At 43.5% G+C, this 18,985-nt stretch overlaps 1 protein-coding gene across 1 annotated transcript in view; it reads left to right on the top strand.

Moving 5' to 3' along the window:
* SH3RF1 (SH3 domain containing ring finger 1) overlaps positions 1 to 18,302 on the top strand; it is a gene marked incomplete at both ends in the record, with an annotated part of 180,987 nt that extends 162,685 nt beyond the window's left edge. Inside the window, 2 exons of the mRNA XM_080709753.1 lie at positions 8,371 to 8,726; positions 18,134 to 18,302. Coding sequence (XP_080565879.1) covers positions 8,371 to 8,726; positions 18,134 to 18,302 — 525 coding nt within the window. The remainder of the gene's footprint in view (positions 1 to 8,370; positions 8,727 to 18,133) is intronic.
* Between the last annotated feature and the right edge of the window lie 683 nt (positions 18,303 to 18,985).

Genomic DNA, 18,985 nt, shown 5'->3' with positions numbered 1-18,985 from the left:
TTGTCTTCACCTATTTTTCATGTCATAGGTTTCAAATTTCCTCTTCTTAAGCCTACTACTTCATTTAATGTTCCTAGCTATTAACGAGACTTCTTCTGGTTGATATTAATTCCGTAATCCCATGGTTATCATCACTTAATCATAAATCCCCATTTATGGAGTGTCCCTCCATCATGTCTACAAGGCTATCATGGGAGAACATGCCAGATGCCACACTGAGATCCAAACGTCCCATCCAAATAGTTTCCCATCATTTTTGCTGTTACTTATTGGTAGCAAATGCCTCCTGGGCCAGTCTCTGCCGGAGATTCTCATTTCCTTTTCCAAGTGCTTGTAAACCCTTCATTTAATACTATCCTAGAATCACCCAGATGGTCTACAGACTGCCTTGTTGTCTTCGTTGTTTTCTTCTTGTTCTTTGTTTATTATTTTTTGTTGTTGTTTATCTTTCTTTTGTGGTACTGGGGATTGAACCGAGGGGCATTCTACCCCTGAGTTATACGCTCAGCCCTACTTTATATTTTATTTTGAAACAGTGTCTCTTTAAGTTGGTGAAGCTGGCCTTGAACCTGTGATCCTCCTCTCTCATCCTCCCAAATACTATGAGTACAGGCATGCTCCACCATGCCTGGCTTATTGTCTTCTTAAAAACTGGGACTAAGCCGGGCGTGGTGGCGCACGCTTGTAATCCCCGTGCTTGGGAGGCAGAAACAGGAGGATCGCGCAGGTTCGAAGCCAGCCGCGCGCGCTAGCTTAGGAGACCCTGTTTCCAAATAAAAATGTAAAAATAGGTCTGGGAGTGTAGCCCGGAGATAGAAGGGCTTCCAGGAACCCCAGTACCACCAAAAAAAAAAAAAAAAAAAAAAAAACTGGGACTACACATGCCATGTTGCAACCAAGATCAACCATCAGAATCTCTCAAAGACTGTTGGTTGCATTTCAGCTACGAGTTTTCTCTGTATAATGAGGTGAATTCAACCTGTCATATAAGAGTGTTCATTTGATTTCTAAATCCCAGACTCCTTACCCATTTTCCTCTTATCAAGGTTTGTTCTCCCTTTCCAATATAAAGATGATCCTTCCCTTTCTTCCTCCCATCTGAGGACCACTCTGTTCCTGAGAGAGCGAGTGTCTTTCTTATTCTTTTTGTTTCAAACATAACTTTATTTAAAATAGCCCCTTTTTAAAAAAAAAAATTCTTTTTGGCAAGTTTAAGCTCATTCAGATCCTCAGCCTTCTTGAATAGCTGTGGGCCATGTTACGTTCTTTGTTATGGACCCTTCTCTTGATCTTTTCTGTACATGTCCTTTAAAAATTGGAGCCCATTAGCTGCTCCCTGGGGGCTCACATCAGTAACCTTTGGATGCCTCTAGATTTTCATCTGCCGGGAAAATTTGCAATTGTATGGGGAGAATTCCATTTTTGAGAATCCTCCCTTTCCTCTTGAAGCATCGTTCCTTTTTTCATGTCATGTATATGTTTCTTTTGAACTTTGAAAATTAATCCTTTTCAACTTTCGAGTCAATTCTATTGCCAGCCTCTTTTTGGGTACTGTCTTTCTGTCGGGACTCTACTGCTCCTCTCAGTGAACCAGAGTTAGGTCCAAGTTGCAGTTTGCTCAGCTTCCAGTGAGATTAAACTACCAGCAAATCCAGGGAAATGTGGGTTCGTGATTCTAGTTTAGTTAACTTGCAGCTGATATCTAGGGGTTTAACAATGCCGTGCCTTTACCATTCCTATCTTTCCTTGTTGCTCTGTGATTGTCCCTGTTCACTAAATTAAACCCACCAGGTAGTTCGTGGCATGTTCCTATTATGATGACGTTCCTGTGACCTTCTCCTGGTCCCCAGACCCAGCTACTCTGCAGGCTACCACCAGTGATCCACACAGGCATCTGACTTCGTGCACACGCAGAGCTGCTGGACCTCCTCTCTCCGTTGAACAATGTTTTATTTGAAAGTCCCATCTCACAGTGTCTCAGGGATATCTAGAAGCCTTGTTTTTATCCCCGAGTTAAAATGTCAAGCTCACATTGGTGCGGTACTCTGGGTTGGATCGTAGGCACCTGGAACTCTCTGTGTTTCCCAGCATCATCTCCGTGATTTCTTGCCAGAAATCCCTGCCCTATCACTGCTATTCTTCCTTTGTGAGGTCCCCGAGTTCCTCCATAATCATCAATCTCACAGCTTTGCCTTCTGTTTTTAAAAAATAGACAAAGGGTCAACATTTAGTGCCTCAGAATTATCATAATTCTCTCCCTCAAGAAGCCAACCACAGGTTTTCTTCCATCGGCTAACATCTGAGGACCTGTTACTTTCCTGTCCCTCCCTCCTTTTCTTTCCTCTTCCTTCCTTCCTTCCTTCTTTCCTTTCCTATCCCTCCCCTTCCCCTTCCTTCCTTCCTTCCTTCCGGTACTAGGAATTGAATCCAGGGGCTTTCTACCACTGTGCTACACCCCCAGCCCTTTATTTTTAAAAAATTAAAACAGGATCACAGAGGGCCTCACTAAGTAGCTATGGCTGGCTGCAAACCTGCAGTCCTCCTATCTCATCTCCCAAGTACTAGGATTATAAGCGTGGGCTACATGCACTGCTGTTATTCTTGTTTTCTGTAGCAGAGGGTCCTATCTGGTTGTTTATTTTTATTTTTTATTTAATTTATTATTTTTTGCAGTACTGGGGATTGAACCCAGGAACATTCTACCTCCGAGCTACACCCTCCCCGCCCTATTTTATTCTTTACTTATTTATTTTGGTGGTACTGGGGATGGAACCCTTCTACCTCCAAGTTACACTCCCAGACCTATTTTATATTTTATTTGAAAAGTCTCTTAAACCAGTGAGGCTGGCTTCAAACCTGCGCGATCCTCCTGTCTCCACTCCCAAGCGAGGGGATTACAAGCGTGAACCACCACGCCCCACTTATTATTGTTTATTTTGAAACAGTGTCTCACTGAGTTCCAGAGGGCCTCGCTAAGTAGCTGAGACTGGCTGCAAAACTGCCATCCTCCTATCTCAGCCTCCCAAGTACTGGGATTACAAGTGTGCACCACCACACCTAGTTTCCTATCTGGTTTTATATGTTCATGGTCTTCTCTTCTGAACCCTTTTCCTGAAGCCCCTACCGATTTCTTTGCTTAAATGATTTTCCTTCTAATTTCTCTTTCGCTGTCAGAAACAGGATCGTCTGTGTACTTTGCCATTCAGTTTTCCTGTGGAGAAGCCCACCTTTCTGTTAAGTGGCCACGGTCCCTGCCCCTGCCCCTGCCGAGAACTGGGATCCACACCAGGTCTCCGCAGTGCAGATCTGTGGAGTTGGGCTGAGAGGGGCCTCTGTGATCTGTGGCGGTGGGTAAATATGTCCGCTCTCCTTACTCTCTGGGGCAGAGGTGCTTTGAGAGCTATGGCCTGTGCTCCGTGTCTGGAAGAGAAAAGCACAGGCTTGGATCAAATCTCACCGCCACTCCTTGCTGGCGTGATGATTTGGCGAAAGCTTAGAGAGCTCGCGGCAGTGACGGTCACTCGTCTTTATCTCACGAGGGATGAGTGTAGGAATCTGCCTCGAAATTTAGCCAAATGTCGCAAGGAACCTGGTGGCGTTCAATGACCTCTAGGATTTCACGTGGCCCATCTCCCTACGTGTCCTTCCTCAAAGAAAAACCTCCTGCATCCCTGATGGTACCCCAAATCTGTCTTCTTCCTCTTCCCCTGCTCTATTCTTGGGTAAAGGGCCTATTTTATAGCGTGTTTGTGTCTCTGCTCGACAGTAGCAACTGTTCTTTGACTTTGCTACTGTATTTCCTGAGCGCAGCACAAGGCCTCGCTCATGTTAGACACTCTGTATTTCTTGAAAGTGTGAGGGATTATTATTAGACAATCACATTAATTATTTTTTTAATTTCTTACCTAAGAACAATGGCTCAATTAGGAGCCTAACTGTATAGGAAGGCTATCAATTGCGAATTCCAAACACTTCTGAGGGTCAAGAGAAGAACAAAGAGAACGACTCAGTGGGTAGAATGTTGCTAATTGTGAGCTGCTCAAATAAAGTTTATTTTTGCTTAGGGAGGCACTCTGACTTGATTTTTCCCATATTGTACTCTTTTTTTTTTTTTTTTTTTTTTGGTGTTACTGGGGATAGAACCCAGAGGCCATCTACCTCCAGGCCACACTCCCAGACCTATTTTACATCTTTTTATTTGGAAATAGGGTCTCTTAAGCCAATGGAGGCTGGCCTTGAACCTGCATGATCCTCCTGTCTCAGCCTCCCAAGCACGGGGATTACAAGCGTACGCCACCACGCCCAGCCTCATCTTTTATTAAATGACTAATAGGAGTTAAGTCAATGGTCAGAAAATATTTGTGTATAAAAATAACTCTCTTGATTGTCTGGATAATTTTCGGATCCAGATCTCTCTTTTTTTTTTATTATATGTGATACTGTTTTAAGTCATCAGCTCTTTTGAAGAGAAAATTATAATTCTAAAAACATTATTTCATCTGGGAATAATTTCTTGGAAAACCCACAGGAGATGAGTTATTAAGGTTTGTGTTAAGAGATATGCCCCTTTTTTATTACATTAAAAAAATTGCTCTGCTAAAATGTAGTCTCTGTTAACTCATCATCTATAGACTTCATTTTTGCTATTGGATTTTGGAAAAAATAAAAAAGGTGCCCTTACATGATAAATATCTGAATTTGCAAAATTATCTCTCCCAAGTGGCACATTGTTCTGCTAATGGAGAAAAAACACATCAGAATAGGATTTTAACAGCACAGCTCCTTGGAACTGTGCTCTTGGAAGGGCTGCCTCTTCCCTCTGTTAGCACCCCCACCCTGAACCCCCGCACCCTGCCATTATACCTAATCCTCTGCCTTCTGCTCCGTGGGTAGTCAGCCTCAGTTGCTGATGATAACACATCCCTTAGAAGTCATTAAGCCAAGCGGTATTTAATGTGTTTAATCATTTTCAATGCACCAAGTCATCTTTCTTCTTAATCACTTTAGAGGCTGATCCGGGAGCATATTGCCAAGATCTGATACTCTTCTCAGTGCCCAGTACTGAGCTCTTAAGCAACATCTTTAGCTGTGGCTTGCTGAGATTGTAATTTATCAATGGACTTGATGTTCTGCGTGGCTCCATGGGGTCCAGGGATTAAAGCATGCTTTCGTCCATCATGCCAGGCAGGGCTAGAAGCCGCAGCTGACTACTACTGCCTTGGAACTGTAAGAGAGCAGATGTTATTTTTTCCCCAGCTCATGTCTTGACTTTTCCTACTTTTGCTAAAAGAGTGTGCCCACGGCACTGACAAGTATTTTATCAGGCCACTCCATCAGCTGTTGGGTAGAGGAAAGGCTTTATTTCCTCGAGATTTGGGAAATCCCAAACATCCTGTTTTATCTCAACCCTATCACTAGCTAAATATTTGCTCTTCCTTCTACAGATCTCTTCCTCTTCTAGTATTTTCCTGGCTTCTCGGCTTTAACGAGTGCAGGGCTTTGTATTCGCCATGGGGTGAAAGACAGAGGTCTATCAAATACAGTCAAGAACATGCAAACAGGTGGTCCAAGTTGGTGGGGGTCACTTATCGGAACGCACATGGTAGCTTGGAAAACGTGACCTTGAATGACTGAAGGGAAGCCAGTGTAATGAAATGAAGCTTGGCCTCGCAGAAAAATGCAAAAGGATCTTTCCCAGGCTGAGAGAGGGGTGAGGAGGTCCCCTGACCTGTTTCATCTGCAGCTCAGGTCAAGCTGGTACTGAAAAGACCTCAGTACACACTCCCAGCCCCTCACACACACCCTTCTCCTCCGGGCCCATGGAGAACACAAACTCTGAGCAGCATTAAGCAAGTGGGGACTGTGGTGCCCTTTCCCAGGGATGCTTGCTCATCATCTGACAAGTGATCCCTCTGGCCTCTGTTCTCCCATTCTGTCTTTAATGAAATTGCAATATTGTGGATTCAGATTCATCCCCTCGAGAGGTTTTTTTGTTTTGTTTTATTTTTGTTTGGGTTCCTGAAACCAAAGTAACCCCTATTTCCAAGAAAATCCCTCAGGGTCTGTCTCCCCGCGGTGCCCTCGTGATTCCATGTCCCTGTCAGCGGGCCATAATAATTTCGATTTCCTCCCCAAGTCCCCTGTGAAATGGTTCACTTTCCAGCCGTGTTTCCATACAGAGGACTTACCGTGTAGCAGACATCCAGGCAGAACAATTTTAGGTGATGACTTCAAAGCGATGGTGTTCAAGTTGGTGATCAGAGAAAAACCGCGACACTTGGAGTTTGGGAGCAAAGAAGGGCTAGCTTGAGATCTGGCTTTCTTAGCAGAGCAAAGAAGGGAGGTGTCAGACAAAAATTTAGGAGACGGCTTCAGGGGATGAGGTTGCTGGGGGAAACTGTGAATTTGCTTGCAAAAGAAGACAGAAAAATATTAATATACCAAAGCTTTCCTTAAAATTTTGTGGAGTCAGCCAGGTGTGGTGGTACACTCCTGAAATCCCAGTACTTCAGACAGAAAGATCACAGGTTCAGGGTCAGCCTAATAAAAATAAAATAATAAAACATTTCTGAGTATGGTCGCACACGCTTATAATCGCAGTGCTTGGGAGGCTGAGATGGGAGGATCACAGGTTCACAGCCAGCCTCAGCTATTTAGGGCCTTCCACAATGTAGTGAGACCCTGTTTCAAAATGAGAATAAAAGCCGGGCGTGCTGGTGCACGCTTGTAATCCCAGCATTTGGGAGGCTGAGACTGGAGGATCGCAGTTCGCGGACAGCCTCAGCTACTTAGTGAGGCCCTCTGCAACTCAGAGAGACCCGGTTTCAAAATAAAAAATAAAAAATTAGGCAGAGGGTGTAGCTCAGAGGTCAAATGCCTCTGGGTTCCACCCCCAGACCCTCAAAAAATAAAGAAAGAAAATAAGAATAAAAAATAAGGCTGAGGGTATAGCTCAGAGGTAGAATGCCCTGGGTTCAGTCTCCAGTACCACACATAAACTAAATAAAAAATTAAAAAAATAAAACAAGGCTGGGGGTATAGATGAGAGAGAGAATTTGCTCCTGGTTCGATCTCCAGGATCGAACACACACACACACACATACACACACACACACACACACACACTGTGGAGTTGTTTGGGATTTCTTTTTGGTTTTTTAGTGGTACTGGGGGTGGAACCCAGAGGCTCTCTACTCCCAGGCTATACTCCCAGACCCATTTTATATTTTATTTGGAAACAGGGTCTCACTAAGTTGCTGAGAGCCTCACTAAGTAGCTGAGGCTGGCTTCGAACCTGCGTGATCCTCCTGTCTCAGCCTCCCAAGCTCGGGGATGACAAGCTGCGCCACGCCCGGCTTGTTTTGTATTTCTAACCAAGTATGTTCTTGCGCAAGAGAAGTGGTCCACCTTCTGTTGCTGTTGTGATGATATTGGCTGGTCAAATTGAATCAAGGTGGTGGCATGTGAGAAGCGGGGGCCCTTCACTCTGATCACGTGTCACTCCTGACAATACGCTCGGATCTGTGCATGTGGGTCACGTGCGGGTAGGGTTGCTTTTTATTCAGCACACAGCCTCTCTTATGATAGAGACAGGATAGGTGGAAATTTCAGGAATTTAGATCCATAATCTGAATTTTCCATTTTATTCTTCAATAGCTACCTGTGCTTTTACCAAACCGAGACATAAATTGGGAAGTTTGTGAGCTTTGTTTTGCATCTCTTTTATCTGCTCATCTTACTACCTAAATAGATGACAGTAATAAACAACAGTATGTCCAAAGCAAAACCATACATGCAGAAAGGGAGAAGCCCCAGTGAAAGGTGAGGACAGTACCACCCAAAGACTGGTAGCCAGATTATGAGTAACCAAATACCAACTGAAACTTTTTTTTTCTCCAGTACTGGGGAAAGAACCCAGGGGCATTCTACCTCCGAGCCACACCCCAGCCCTATTTTTTATTCTTTATTTTGAAATAGGGTCTCACTGAGTTGTAAAGGGCCTAAGTAGTTGAGGCTGTCTGCAAATCATTTCCGTCCTGTCTCAGCCTCCCGAATACTGGGATTACAAGTGTGCGCCATCACGCCTGGTCCAACTGAAACAATGTCAAAATCAAAATATTGAAACCCTAGGGACCTACAGATTGTTGCTAGGGACAGCAGCAATAGTATTGCCCGCCTCTAACTGATCTCTGTATTTCTTCTTCTTCTTCTTCTTCTTCTTCTTCTTCTTCTTCTTCTTCTTCTTCTTCTTCTTCTTCTCCTTCTCCTTCTCCTTCTCCTTCTCCTTCTCCTCCTCCTCCTCCTCCTCCTCCTCCTCCTCCTCCTCCTCCTCCTCCTCCTCCTTCTCCTCCTTCTTCTTTTTTGTTCTAGAAAGAAAAAAAGGGGTTGTTGAAGTTGCTATCTGGGGCCTCCACGAAACGCAAGCCGCGAGTGTCCCCCCCAGCCTCGCCCACCCTGGAAGTGGAGCTGGGTGGCGAGGTGCCCCTGCAGGGAGCGGTGGGGCCTGAGCTGCCGCTAGGGGGCGGCCACGGCCGGCCGGACTCCTGCGCCGTGGACCGGGATGGCCCAGGGGCGGTGGTACCTGCGGGCGCATCCCTGGCCCAGGATGCTTTCCATCGGAAGACCAGCTCCCTGGACTCCGCGGTGCCCATCGCGCCCCCTCCTCGCCAGGCGTGCTCCTCCCTGGGTCCCGTCATGAACGAGTCTCGGCCTGTTGTTTGCGAAAGGTGAGTTCATTGTCATTCCAGGGGGGAACGAAGCGATGCTCAGCAGGCTCTATGCTCCACAATTTATTCTGTGAGATATTTGTGCGCATCATTATTTTGAAGCTGAAAGTGTAATAATCCTCTGACTTTCTTGCTTCACTTGCTGCTATGTGCTTTTTCCCCTCCTGTCTCTTTTCTATGGCGATCTCGTTTTCTTTCTCTGTCGACCACTCCAGAGTCATGTCCCAGATGAAATTTGTCAATCACCAGAAACCTGTTCATATTTGCTTCTTTCTTCTAATCCATCACCAGCCATCGCTTTCCTTATTCATCTTCTACATCTATTAGGAGTGTGCATCATAGCACACGATGATGCCTATAATATCAGTACTTGGGAGGTAAGACAAAAGGATCGCAGGTTTGGGGACAGCCTCAGCAACTTAGCAAAACTCTCAGCAACCTAGCAAGACACTTTTTCAAAACAAAAATAAAGAGGGCTGGAGGTATAGCTTAGAGGTAGAATGCCCCTGGTTTCAGTCCCCAGTAACACACACACACACACACACACACACACACACTCACACTCACACTTTACACCATTACTTGATGGTTGTAAACAACTGGAGAGTTCTGCCAGCCCAGAGAATTCTTTTTCCTCCTGACCCAGAAGAGTGTGGCTAAGTTCTTAGTTCTGCTCTTCTCTGGACCCAATGACTTGGTTCAGTTACACTCAGAATAATGAGCTCTGTTTTCCCGATTCTGGCCTTGAATACTGATTCCAAATAGAAGTAGTTCTGTTTGATAGAGCCAGTGGGATTCTAGGAGTGTGCTAGGAAAGAAAAGAGAGTTAACGACACAAATATCTACCGGGATTATACAAACCAAAAAATTGAAATACTCTTCATTGCCCAGGAAAGCGTCATAAAGCACACTAAAAATAGTATGCTATTTTCATGTAACTTACAAGCATATAGACATTTATTTTATGTGTTGTCTGTTTTATTGCTTCTGTATTCTTCATTCCCTCTAGACCTGCTTTTCATAAATGAAGCAAATTTCTTATTCACAGAATTGTTACCTTATGAGTAGCATTTTCTGTGTTGCAGAATTGAAATCTTCCTATCAAGCGTTATACTTTAAAATGACTTAAATGCTCCTTACATTTCACCTGGAGCGCTATGAACATTTGTACTCACCAAAATCTACGCCCTCATTTATATGATTTCATGACAAATTTTTATATAGAAATAAGCTGAAAAATGGAAACAAATGAGCTTTAACCAAACTATGTGCATTAAGTACAAAGTATTTAATATATTATATTTATATAGTGAGGTGAAATAATTCTCCATGCTTTTGAAATGAGACATTACACTGGGTATGGTGGCACATTCCTCTGATCTCAGTAGTTGGGAGGCTGAGGCAGGAAGATCGCAGGTTCAAGAACAGCCTCAGCAACATAGCAAGACTCTCAGAGACCTAGCGAGACCCTTTAAAAAAAATAAAAATAAAAACAAACAATAAGTAAAAAGGTCTGGGGCGTAGCTTAGGGTTAGAATGCCCCTGGGTTTGATCCCTAATACCACTCACAAAAGAAAGAAATCATTACCCCAAAAAAACTGTTTTCTTTCTACAAATGAAGTTGTGCTGTCTGTCTCTCATCCTTTGTGCTCATTTTAAAGCTTTGAAGTTGTGTCCGGCTCACTTGGTCTTTTATTCTGAGACTCAGTTTTTTTCTGCACTTTTTCTCTGCTTTCCAGGGACCAGAGCCTCCTGTCCCTGGAGTGAGTCCAGTTACTTGTGTACTTTCTTTTAGTCACAACGGCTCCCTCTCTTCGTCCAGGCATTGATCTGCATTTTTCTTACCGTGCCCTGAGCTCCCTGTCATTTGTGGTATTTGTGTGGCTGCTTCCAGGGCCGGTTCGCTTGCCCAGACTCTCCCTGGGCCCTGACTCGGGCAGGACCGCCGCCTCCTCCCCCATTACACATTCCTTTTCAATTTCCAGATGTCCTGGATCTCTGTGGCTTCTACATTCCAGGACTTTCCTCTTAGAGGGGCTCCCATCTAACAGCGGGCTCCTGCTGTTCACTCATCTGAAAGGAGAGATGCTAATGAGGACAGGTGATGGAGTTCTGGGAGGGAGGGAAGCACAGGGATAAGGAACACAGGATTTAATGATGAGACAGATGGGCACGGGCATCTGAAATTCTCTGGCAGGTTTTTTATATAAGCATTTTGGTTTTTAGGAGTGGGAAAGTGGTCTTTGGAGAAGATTTCTGCGCAAGTTTATATTTTTATAATCCATATGTGTAGTGGAATATTAACTATAATAGCCAGCCCAACTAACTTTTCATAGCTCTTTTCCTTTACACAGTGATGGTAATAGCATTTATATAGCTTGGATTCTTAAGTCTTCCTGACAGCAAACATAACAGGAAACAATATAGGAAAATGTTCTAGCACTGACTGGAAATTAAATTTAGGGGGTTAATAGAAAGCCATCAAGTTGGGCTGCAGGTGTAGCTCAGTAAGAGAGCACCTGCCTATCATGTTTAAGGGCCTGGGTTTGACCTCCATTACCTTGATAACATACTCAAAAAAAGAGAAAGCTACCATGTATATAATCTAGGGGTTATCTTTTTGCATATATCACAGTAAAGAATACTTACTGCTTAAAATTAAGAAAAGATCGATTTCCACTTTAGTATGTTTCAAAAAGCAAACATCAGCAATTCTCAATCTGTCAAAGTGCCAAAGTCTGGAGTTCTTTGGGAAGAACTTTTACTGATAGAATTTCACACACACACACACACACATATATATATATATATATATATATATATATATATATATATATGTGTGTGTGTGTGTGTGTGTACAACGGGAGAGAGGATTTGTGTACAAATTACAATGAGAGCAAGCATAAAATCGCTCAAATCCTGACCCTGTCCCATGAATCTAAAGTAAAAGAATAAAGAAAGAAAGAGAGAAAAAAACAAGTGAGGCGGGCTGGCAGGACTGTCGTGTGATGTAAAGACGTTAGCAACCTCATAATAAGGTAGGACGAACCTTGAAGTGTGTTGACAGGTCTCAGTGTCAGCTGACAGAATCCTCTGGAGGAACAAAAGGATTCTTTTGTGTTTGTGAGAGAGGCTGAAGAAAACAAGCAAGAAATAGCACGCTATCCTGGGGGCAGGAAATGTATAATTGATGATAGCAGAAATAATAGAATAAATATTTTAGGCTCTACTTGAGAGGGACTGAGAAGAAAAATAATTAGGAAATTGCAAAGAGAAAGTAGAAATACAACATTTCAGAAGGGGTTGGCAAATAAAAACATGTGTGACCGATTATGTCCCTTCTATGTGTAAATAAAGGACATAAAGAGACACAGCAAGTCACCTCTGTCTTTGTGTATTTTTAAGTGGAGGAATTAAACTGATGACCACGTACCTGTAAGTCTATCTCCTAAATTGGAAAAGAACCTATGATCTTTGATCAGGGATTAAGCCAGAACACTGGGAAACGTACAAATTGGATAGAGATAGATTTACAGAAAGGCAGTGGGGCTTAACCAGCATGATTAATTTCTTGAAGTCAACAACAATGAACCCAACTGGGTGAAGCAATGGACATAATTTACTTGGACTTTGAGCAAGCAACAAAGTAAGAGAGCACAGTTTTGCTAGTGAAGTGCTTAATTGGATATTAGATGGCTGTGGCCAGTGGCAGAAAGCAGTGGATGGTTACGTACCCAGACCCAGGTGGTGGACAAGTGATTCCCAGAGCCACAGCAGGGCCAATTTGGCAATACCAGAGGAGATGAAAATAAAAATATGTGAACTACAGAGAATAACAGAAAGGCCAGAAAAATAGAGGAAGTACAAAAATTGTACTAATGAAAAAGGCTGCCAGAGCCCATCCAGTTAGAAGCTTAGAATACTACAGCCAGACCAGGAGGATGGGCACTGCACACCAGCAAAGTATCTTTGTGCAATAGCAGGACTCCGTTTCTCTAATTCTACCCTGGTGGCTGTCATCAGAAACTGATTTAAGATCACATAGCTCCCCAGAAGCATTCCAGACAAGCTGTACCCCACAGTCTCCTTTGTGATTTGTTCAAAAGGGGATCAGGATGCTTTCTAGAGACTACTGTACCAGTTGCCTACCTGTGTGTCTTCCTTCCTTCTTTTTTATTTTTATTCATTTGTTTATGATTCATCACTTTTTTTTTTTTTTTTTTGGTAATGGACATTGAACCCAGGGACATTCTACCTCTGAGCTATACCCGTAGCCCTTTCTAGTTTTTGTTTTGTGAAACAGGGTCTTGCTAAGTTGATGAGCCTTGCCATTGCTGAAGTTGGTCTTGAACCTGCAATCCTCTTGTCTTAGCCTCCCATGTACTGGGATTACGGGCATGCACTGCCATGCCCAGCTATCACGTTTAAAAAAAAAAAAAAAAAAACTATGGTTAAAATATAGATAAAATCCGCCAATTTTTTTGCTGTACAATTCAACAACATTAAGTGCATTCACATTATTGTGCATTCATTCGCCCTTCCATTTCCAGAGATTTTCCATCATCTACCATGGAAATCCTGTATCTATTCCTTAGACAATAAATCCCATTCTGCCCTTCCTAGCCCCTGCAACCACCACACTTTGTGTCTCTACAAGTGACTGTGCTTGGTTGCTCATAAGTGAAATCCTAAGCCGAGTGTGGTGGCGCACACTTGTAATCCCCGCGCTTGGGAGGCTGAGACAGGAGGATCGCACGGGTTCGAAGCCAGCCTCAGCTTCTTAGTGAGGCTTTCAGCAACTTAGTGAGACCCTGTTTCCAAGTAAAATATAAAAAAGGACTGGGAGTATAGTCCAGAGGTAGAAAGCCTCTGGGTTCCACTCCCAGTACCACCAAAAAAAAAAAAAAAAAAAAAAAAAAGAAATCCTACAGTGTATGTCCTTTCATGTATAGTTTATTTTACTTAGCATAATGGTTTCAAGGTTCTTCCATATTGTAGCATGCATCTGAATTTCATTCCTTTTTTGAGTTTTCTTTCTCTTTAAGGAACACTGTTCATTTTTTAAAAATAGCCTTACTATACCATTAGGGCTCTTTCCTCTCATCATTGAACATGCTTGATAAGAATTACTCTATATCGTGCTTCGTAGTGTGAGATGTAAAATAGATTTAGCATCATCTCACCCCTCAAGCAGATTATGGTCTGGTAGAATAAATGAGACAGGGACACAGATGGTAATAATACAGTGTAGACCGTGCTAAGTGCCATAAGAAATATACATGGAGGCCTCTGGGATTTAGTCAAGCATGAAATGACTTCCAGCCATGGGGCTAGAGATTTCACAGGGGAGAATTGGAGCCAGGCTTTGAGAGATTGATAGGGTGTGGATGGGCAGAGATATTGTCAAAGAAATTCCCAGTGGAAGGAACCACATGAGTAAGGCATAGAATGGGATAAGCGAAGGCCACTTTTGAGAAATGTGTTCAGCATTATGGGTGTGTTTGGTCCATTCATGGTGATAAAGGCAGCTTGAGCTATAAAGAGAGATTAAGGCCACATCACTGAGGGCTTTGTGGGCCAGTCTGAGGATTAACCTTGCAGGCATGGGGAAGTTGTTAATGATTTTTCAGCAGTGGGTAGCTATGAAGAGAGTTGCCAGTAAAGAATATTAATAGTGGGCTCTGCCAGGTACGGTGGCACATGCCTGTAATCTTAGTGACTCCAGAGGCTGAAATAGAAGAATCTCAAGTTGGAAGCCAGCCTGGACAACTTAGCAAGACCTTGTCTCAAAATAAAAAAGGCTGGGTGTAGCTTAGTGGTAAAGCGCTCCTGAGGTTCAATCCCTAGTACCAAATACAAGGAAAAAAAAAAGTTAATTATGTGAGTCCTGTGTAGAAGGGATTGGAGACAGAGGAGGTCGGAGACAGGAAGAAGGTGGAAGGCTAATGAGGATATCAGCCGGGAAGGTGACTGTGACATTGAAGAGAAATGGGTGCAGTGCAGGTTTCGGAGGTGGCGCCACAGCTGCCGGGGAAGTCCTGGACTCCCGAATTTCAGGACCTCTTCAAAGCCCTGTGTGCATAAAGACAGGCATAAGCCGGTCTTGGTGGCGCATGCTTGTAATCCAGCTTTGGGGAAGCTGAGACCGGAGGATCACAATTTACAGATAGCCTCAGCTACTTAGTGAGGCCCTTTGCAACTCAGTGAAACCCTGTTTCAAAATTAAAAAGACTAAAAAAATATAGGGCTTGGGGTGTAGCTTGGAGGTACAATGTCCCTGGGTTCCATCCCCAATACCGCAAGGAAGAAAAAAAAAGACAAATATAGTCCCAAGTCAGAGGCCAGGGCAGCAGATGCAAAAGGCCCTACAGCTGTGCCTCACATCTGTTTGTTGGTCTGTAAACGTTCAACATGGCAAAGCTTTGCAGTGCTCAACAGAGTTGTCCCGTAGTGCCCAGTGTTTGGCCATATGAGTGTACATTAGAAATTTCTGTGCAAACCACCTCTCAAGGCTGGAGGCCAGGGTCTGAGCTGCGAGAAGTAGTCTGTCACTGCCACACCTGGTAGTCTTCATGTGATCAAGACTATGTCACAGTTTCCATTATGCGCATGGTTTCTCATTCCACCCCCCAGAGGTTTATAACTTAGCAATGAAAACTTGCTCCCCCTGGGAACTTGGCAGGAAGATTATGTTCTGAGCCCAGCAGCAGTTCTAGTTAAAAAAAAAAAAAAAAAAAAAATTCTTTTGACAGAATTGGTTTAGTGCATTTTATAAAATGCAGATATTAATCTAACTCACTAAGTTTTTCAAACCATTTTTGTTCCATTTTACCTTTAAGGCAGCTCGCGGAGAAGCAGTCAGAAATGTATCTCATGAGAAATCTACTCTGAATATGTTTGAATCCCTTCTACTCTTCTAGAATTGCAGAGCATTGCTTAAAGTTTAACTGGCCCCAAATGACAACTACATCATTGCTTTTTAACCTGGATCTTTAGTATATTGGCATCAGACCTGAGAAATCTCATCTGTATCTTTTCTTCGGATAAGTCTGTGATAAAGTTGTCTTGTTTTTAAAGATGTCAGAGAAGGAGGATTGTAGGTTCCAGGCCAGCCTCAGGAATTTAGCGAGCCCTTCATCAACCCTATCAAAATTAAAAATGGGACTGGGGGTTCAATCCCCAGTACCATAAAAAAAATATTATATATATATATATATATATATATATATATATATATATATATATATATATCTCAGAAAAGGAATTCCAAAATTCTATGTCATTCTAAAGTTTAAGTCTTATTATCAGGAGACTCTTTAAGTTATGGGCTGAGTTTGTTTCTGGGTAGAGGTGGCCAGCCACTGACCGGCATGTCCTTTAGACTTTACCTCTTGCAAGTACCTCTTGCCCCGCCTTCTCTTCCTAAGCCTGTGATCCAGTGGGAGCTAACAATTTAGGGCTGAACTGTATGTCAGTCGCTACCCTGAAGTCTTCACTGTTACCATCCTGTCACAGCCCATAGGCATTCTACCTCTGGGCTACAACCCCAGCCCTATTTTATTATATTTTGAAGCAAAGCCTTACTAAGTTACTGAGGCTGGCCTTGAACCTGAGAGCCTTCTGTTCAGCCTCCCAAGTTCTGGGATTACAAGCATGTACCACCGCTATTCTACAAATGTGACAACTATACCTGAGAGAATTAAGCTACCTGGCTCAAAGTTGAGCTGCTGTAGCTGTCCCTAGAGATTGCATCAGTCCCCAGGCCAGGCTCCCCCCGCAGTGCCACTCTTCCACCCCCGGCATGTGCTTGATTGAACCCTGGGCCTTGTGTCTGTAAACGTTCGTGTTTGAATTAGCTGCACCTTTCTTGGAAACAATGAACACAGCCTTCATGTTGGGATTTTGCTTCAGATCCTGAAGAGCAACGTGGTCCCTGTTCCCAAGGGAGTAATTGTTCGGCAGCTGTTTAGCCTTTGCAAAGATATCTTTGTTTATAGTATACTATTTTGAGGTTCTTGCTATGAGCTTCCTTAATGTGAGCAGATTCTGGTCTTGATGAGTGAAGATTGATGAAAGAACCAAGGCTCTAAAGTACTGAAGGATCCACTCCCAAAGTGGCTTACGCATGTCACTGTTGGCTGGTTTTTGAGCTTTTAGAAAAGAGGCTTCAGTGCCTTACCCTGTGGTGACCTCTGTAGGGCTGTTGAGTATCCTCACAACAATGGCTGCTGATTTTTCCCAAAGTGAATGATCCAAGAGAAAGTAAACTGGAAGACACAATATCGTTAATGACCTAGCCTCAGAAATCACACACCATCCCTTTCATAATTTTCTTTTGGTCATACATCCCATCCCTATGCATTGTGGGAGGAGACTGCAAATGTGAGAATTGAAGGAGGAAGGATCCTTGTGGCGAGCTGTGAGGCTGGCTACCATATACCACCATTTCCAAAAGCAAAATTGGATTAAAGGAAGAAAAATGCTAGATGAATAGAGAAGGATCAAATAATATGAAGCCTAAAAGAAGTCACCTCGCTCTGTCTTCCTTGTGGTGAACATCATTTTGCACAGGGAGACCGAGAGGCTTGGTAGCAGGAGAATGGGAACTATATAGCCAGCAAGCCTACAGAAGTGTTTAAGTCTGAACCTTTTCCCACTGATCCCTGAGTTGAGAACTAAGGAGAAACAGATACAGACATGACACTAATAGAGAACTAATGTCAACCTCACGAGTGTTGGTGGTGGAGGGTTGGATTTATGGCCACAGTCCATCTGCCATGCCTGCACCTTGGGACCGTCTTCCCAAGGGAGAATGCGGCTTTGTAAGGCAGATGAACTTCCTCAGAATTGTTGCCTCATCCATGCCAAACCCGAGAATAAGGAATGCAGAGGGACGGGCTTCCAGATCTCCCTCCAGAAGGGCAGGCCTGCCCCCTGACCCCTCTGTGTTTACCACCAACATGGAGGCAGAGCAGAGACCACCCAACCTGTAGACAAGCAGTCCAGAGAGGGCTGAGCTCTTGTGCTCAGCTCTTCCTCCAGTCTCATCACATTCACTCCTCTCTTCTTGCAGCAGAGGGCAGGATAGAAATGGTTCCCCTCCTGGGAACTAGAACAAAACTTTTCCTCCTTATGGCCCAGGTGCACTGAACAAGGACAAAATGGCTCTCTGTATATAGGTCATTCAAACAAACCAGTCTGTGTTAATATTTATATCCAAACTTTGTCTTTGTTAACATCAAGCAAGTCTCTACTAACCAGAGGATAGCTCTATTTTGTGTTTTCACAAACTCTTAGTTTGATGCCATTTTCTCTGCTGTTTGTGTTGAGGGCTTGTGCGGACCAACAAAGCACCTGTTGGTCGCTGCTTCGTTCCCTTACCTCAAGTCTCTCTCTCTCTTTTGTAGGCACAGGGTGGTGGTTTCCTATCCTCCTCAGAGCGAGGCAGAACTTGAACTTAAAGAAGGAGATATCGTGTTTGTTCATAAAAAGCGCGAGGATGGCTGGTTCAAAGGCACGTTACAACGCAATGGGAAAACTGGCCTTTTCCCAGGAAGCTTTGTGGAAAACATCTGAGGAGATGAACACTGAAGAGGCTTCCAATCACATCCCACCACAAAAGAGCACAAAGCAATTTCATGGAAAGAGCACATCCGTGGACTTCCAGAGGGTCAAGAACTGAGCGAGGGATTGGTGTGTGACTGTAGAGCCTCAGCGCAGTTACACCAGCGAGCAGACGGAAGGTCTGTGGGATTCACCATGCTGGGTTCCGATGTGTGAGGTGTGCCTTGAACTGTCTGATGTACCATACAGAAAAAAACTTTTTGTTTTGTTTTTAAAGATGTATAACTAAAATGAACAATTGTTTACAAGGCGTAACTAATTTATTTGTTCTCTTAAACTTGAACTTTTCTTTAAATAGATAAATTCTTTGATTATGATTTTAAGAAATTATTAATTTATGAAATGAGAGCAAAGGAGAAGCTGGATTATCTCCTGTTGAAAGCAAGAGATTCTTTTTGACGTAGAATACATCTTCCCCTCCCCAGCCCTTGTCCCACCCCCTACCCTGCCCTGACCACTATATTTTGCTTCTTTAAGACAGAAATGTCAGTTCTTTGAGTTTCCTCTTTGGGAAACCAAGTATACAGTTGAACCAGTTACAAGGACCTGGAGTAGGGAGAAACTTGAGAGAAGAAAGCTAACGATTCCTTGTCTTCCTAGTTTGACCAGCCACTAACCTGACGACCTAGTCCTCA

Source organism: Muscardinus avellanarius (genome assembly GCF_963383645.1).
Source record: "Muscardinus avellanarius genome assembly, chromosome: 14".
In the NCBI taxonomy this organism is placed as follows: domain Eukaryota; kingdom Metazoa; phylum Chordata; class Mammalia; order Rodentia; family Gliridae; genus Muscardinus; species Muscardinus avellanarius.
This window is presented reverse-complemented; position numbering and strand designations above follow the sequence as displayed.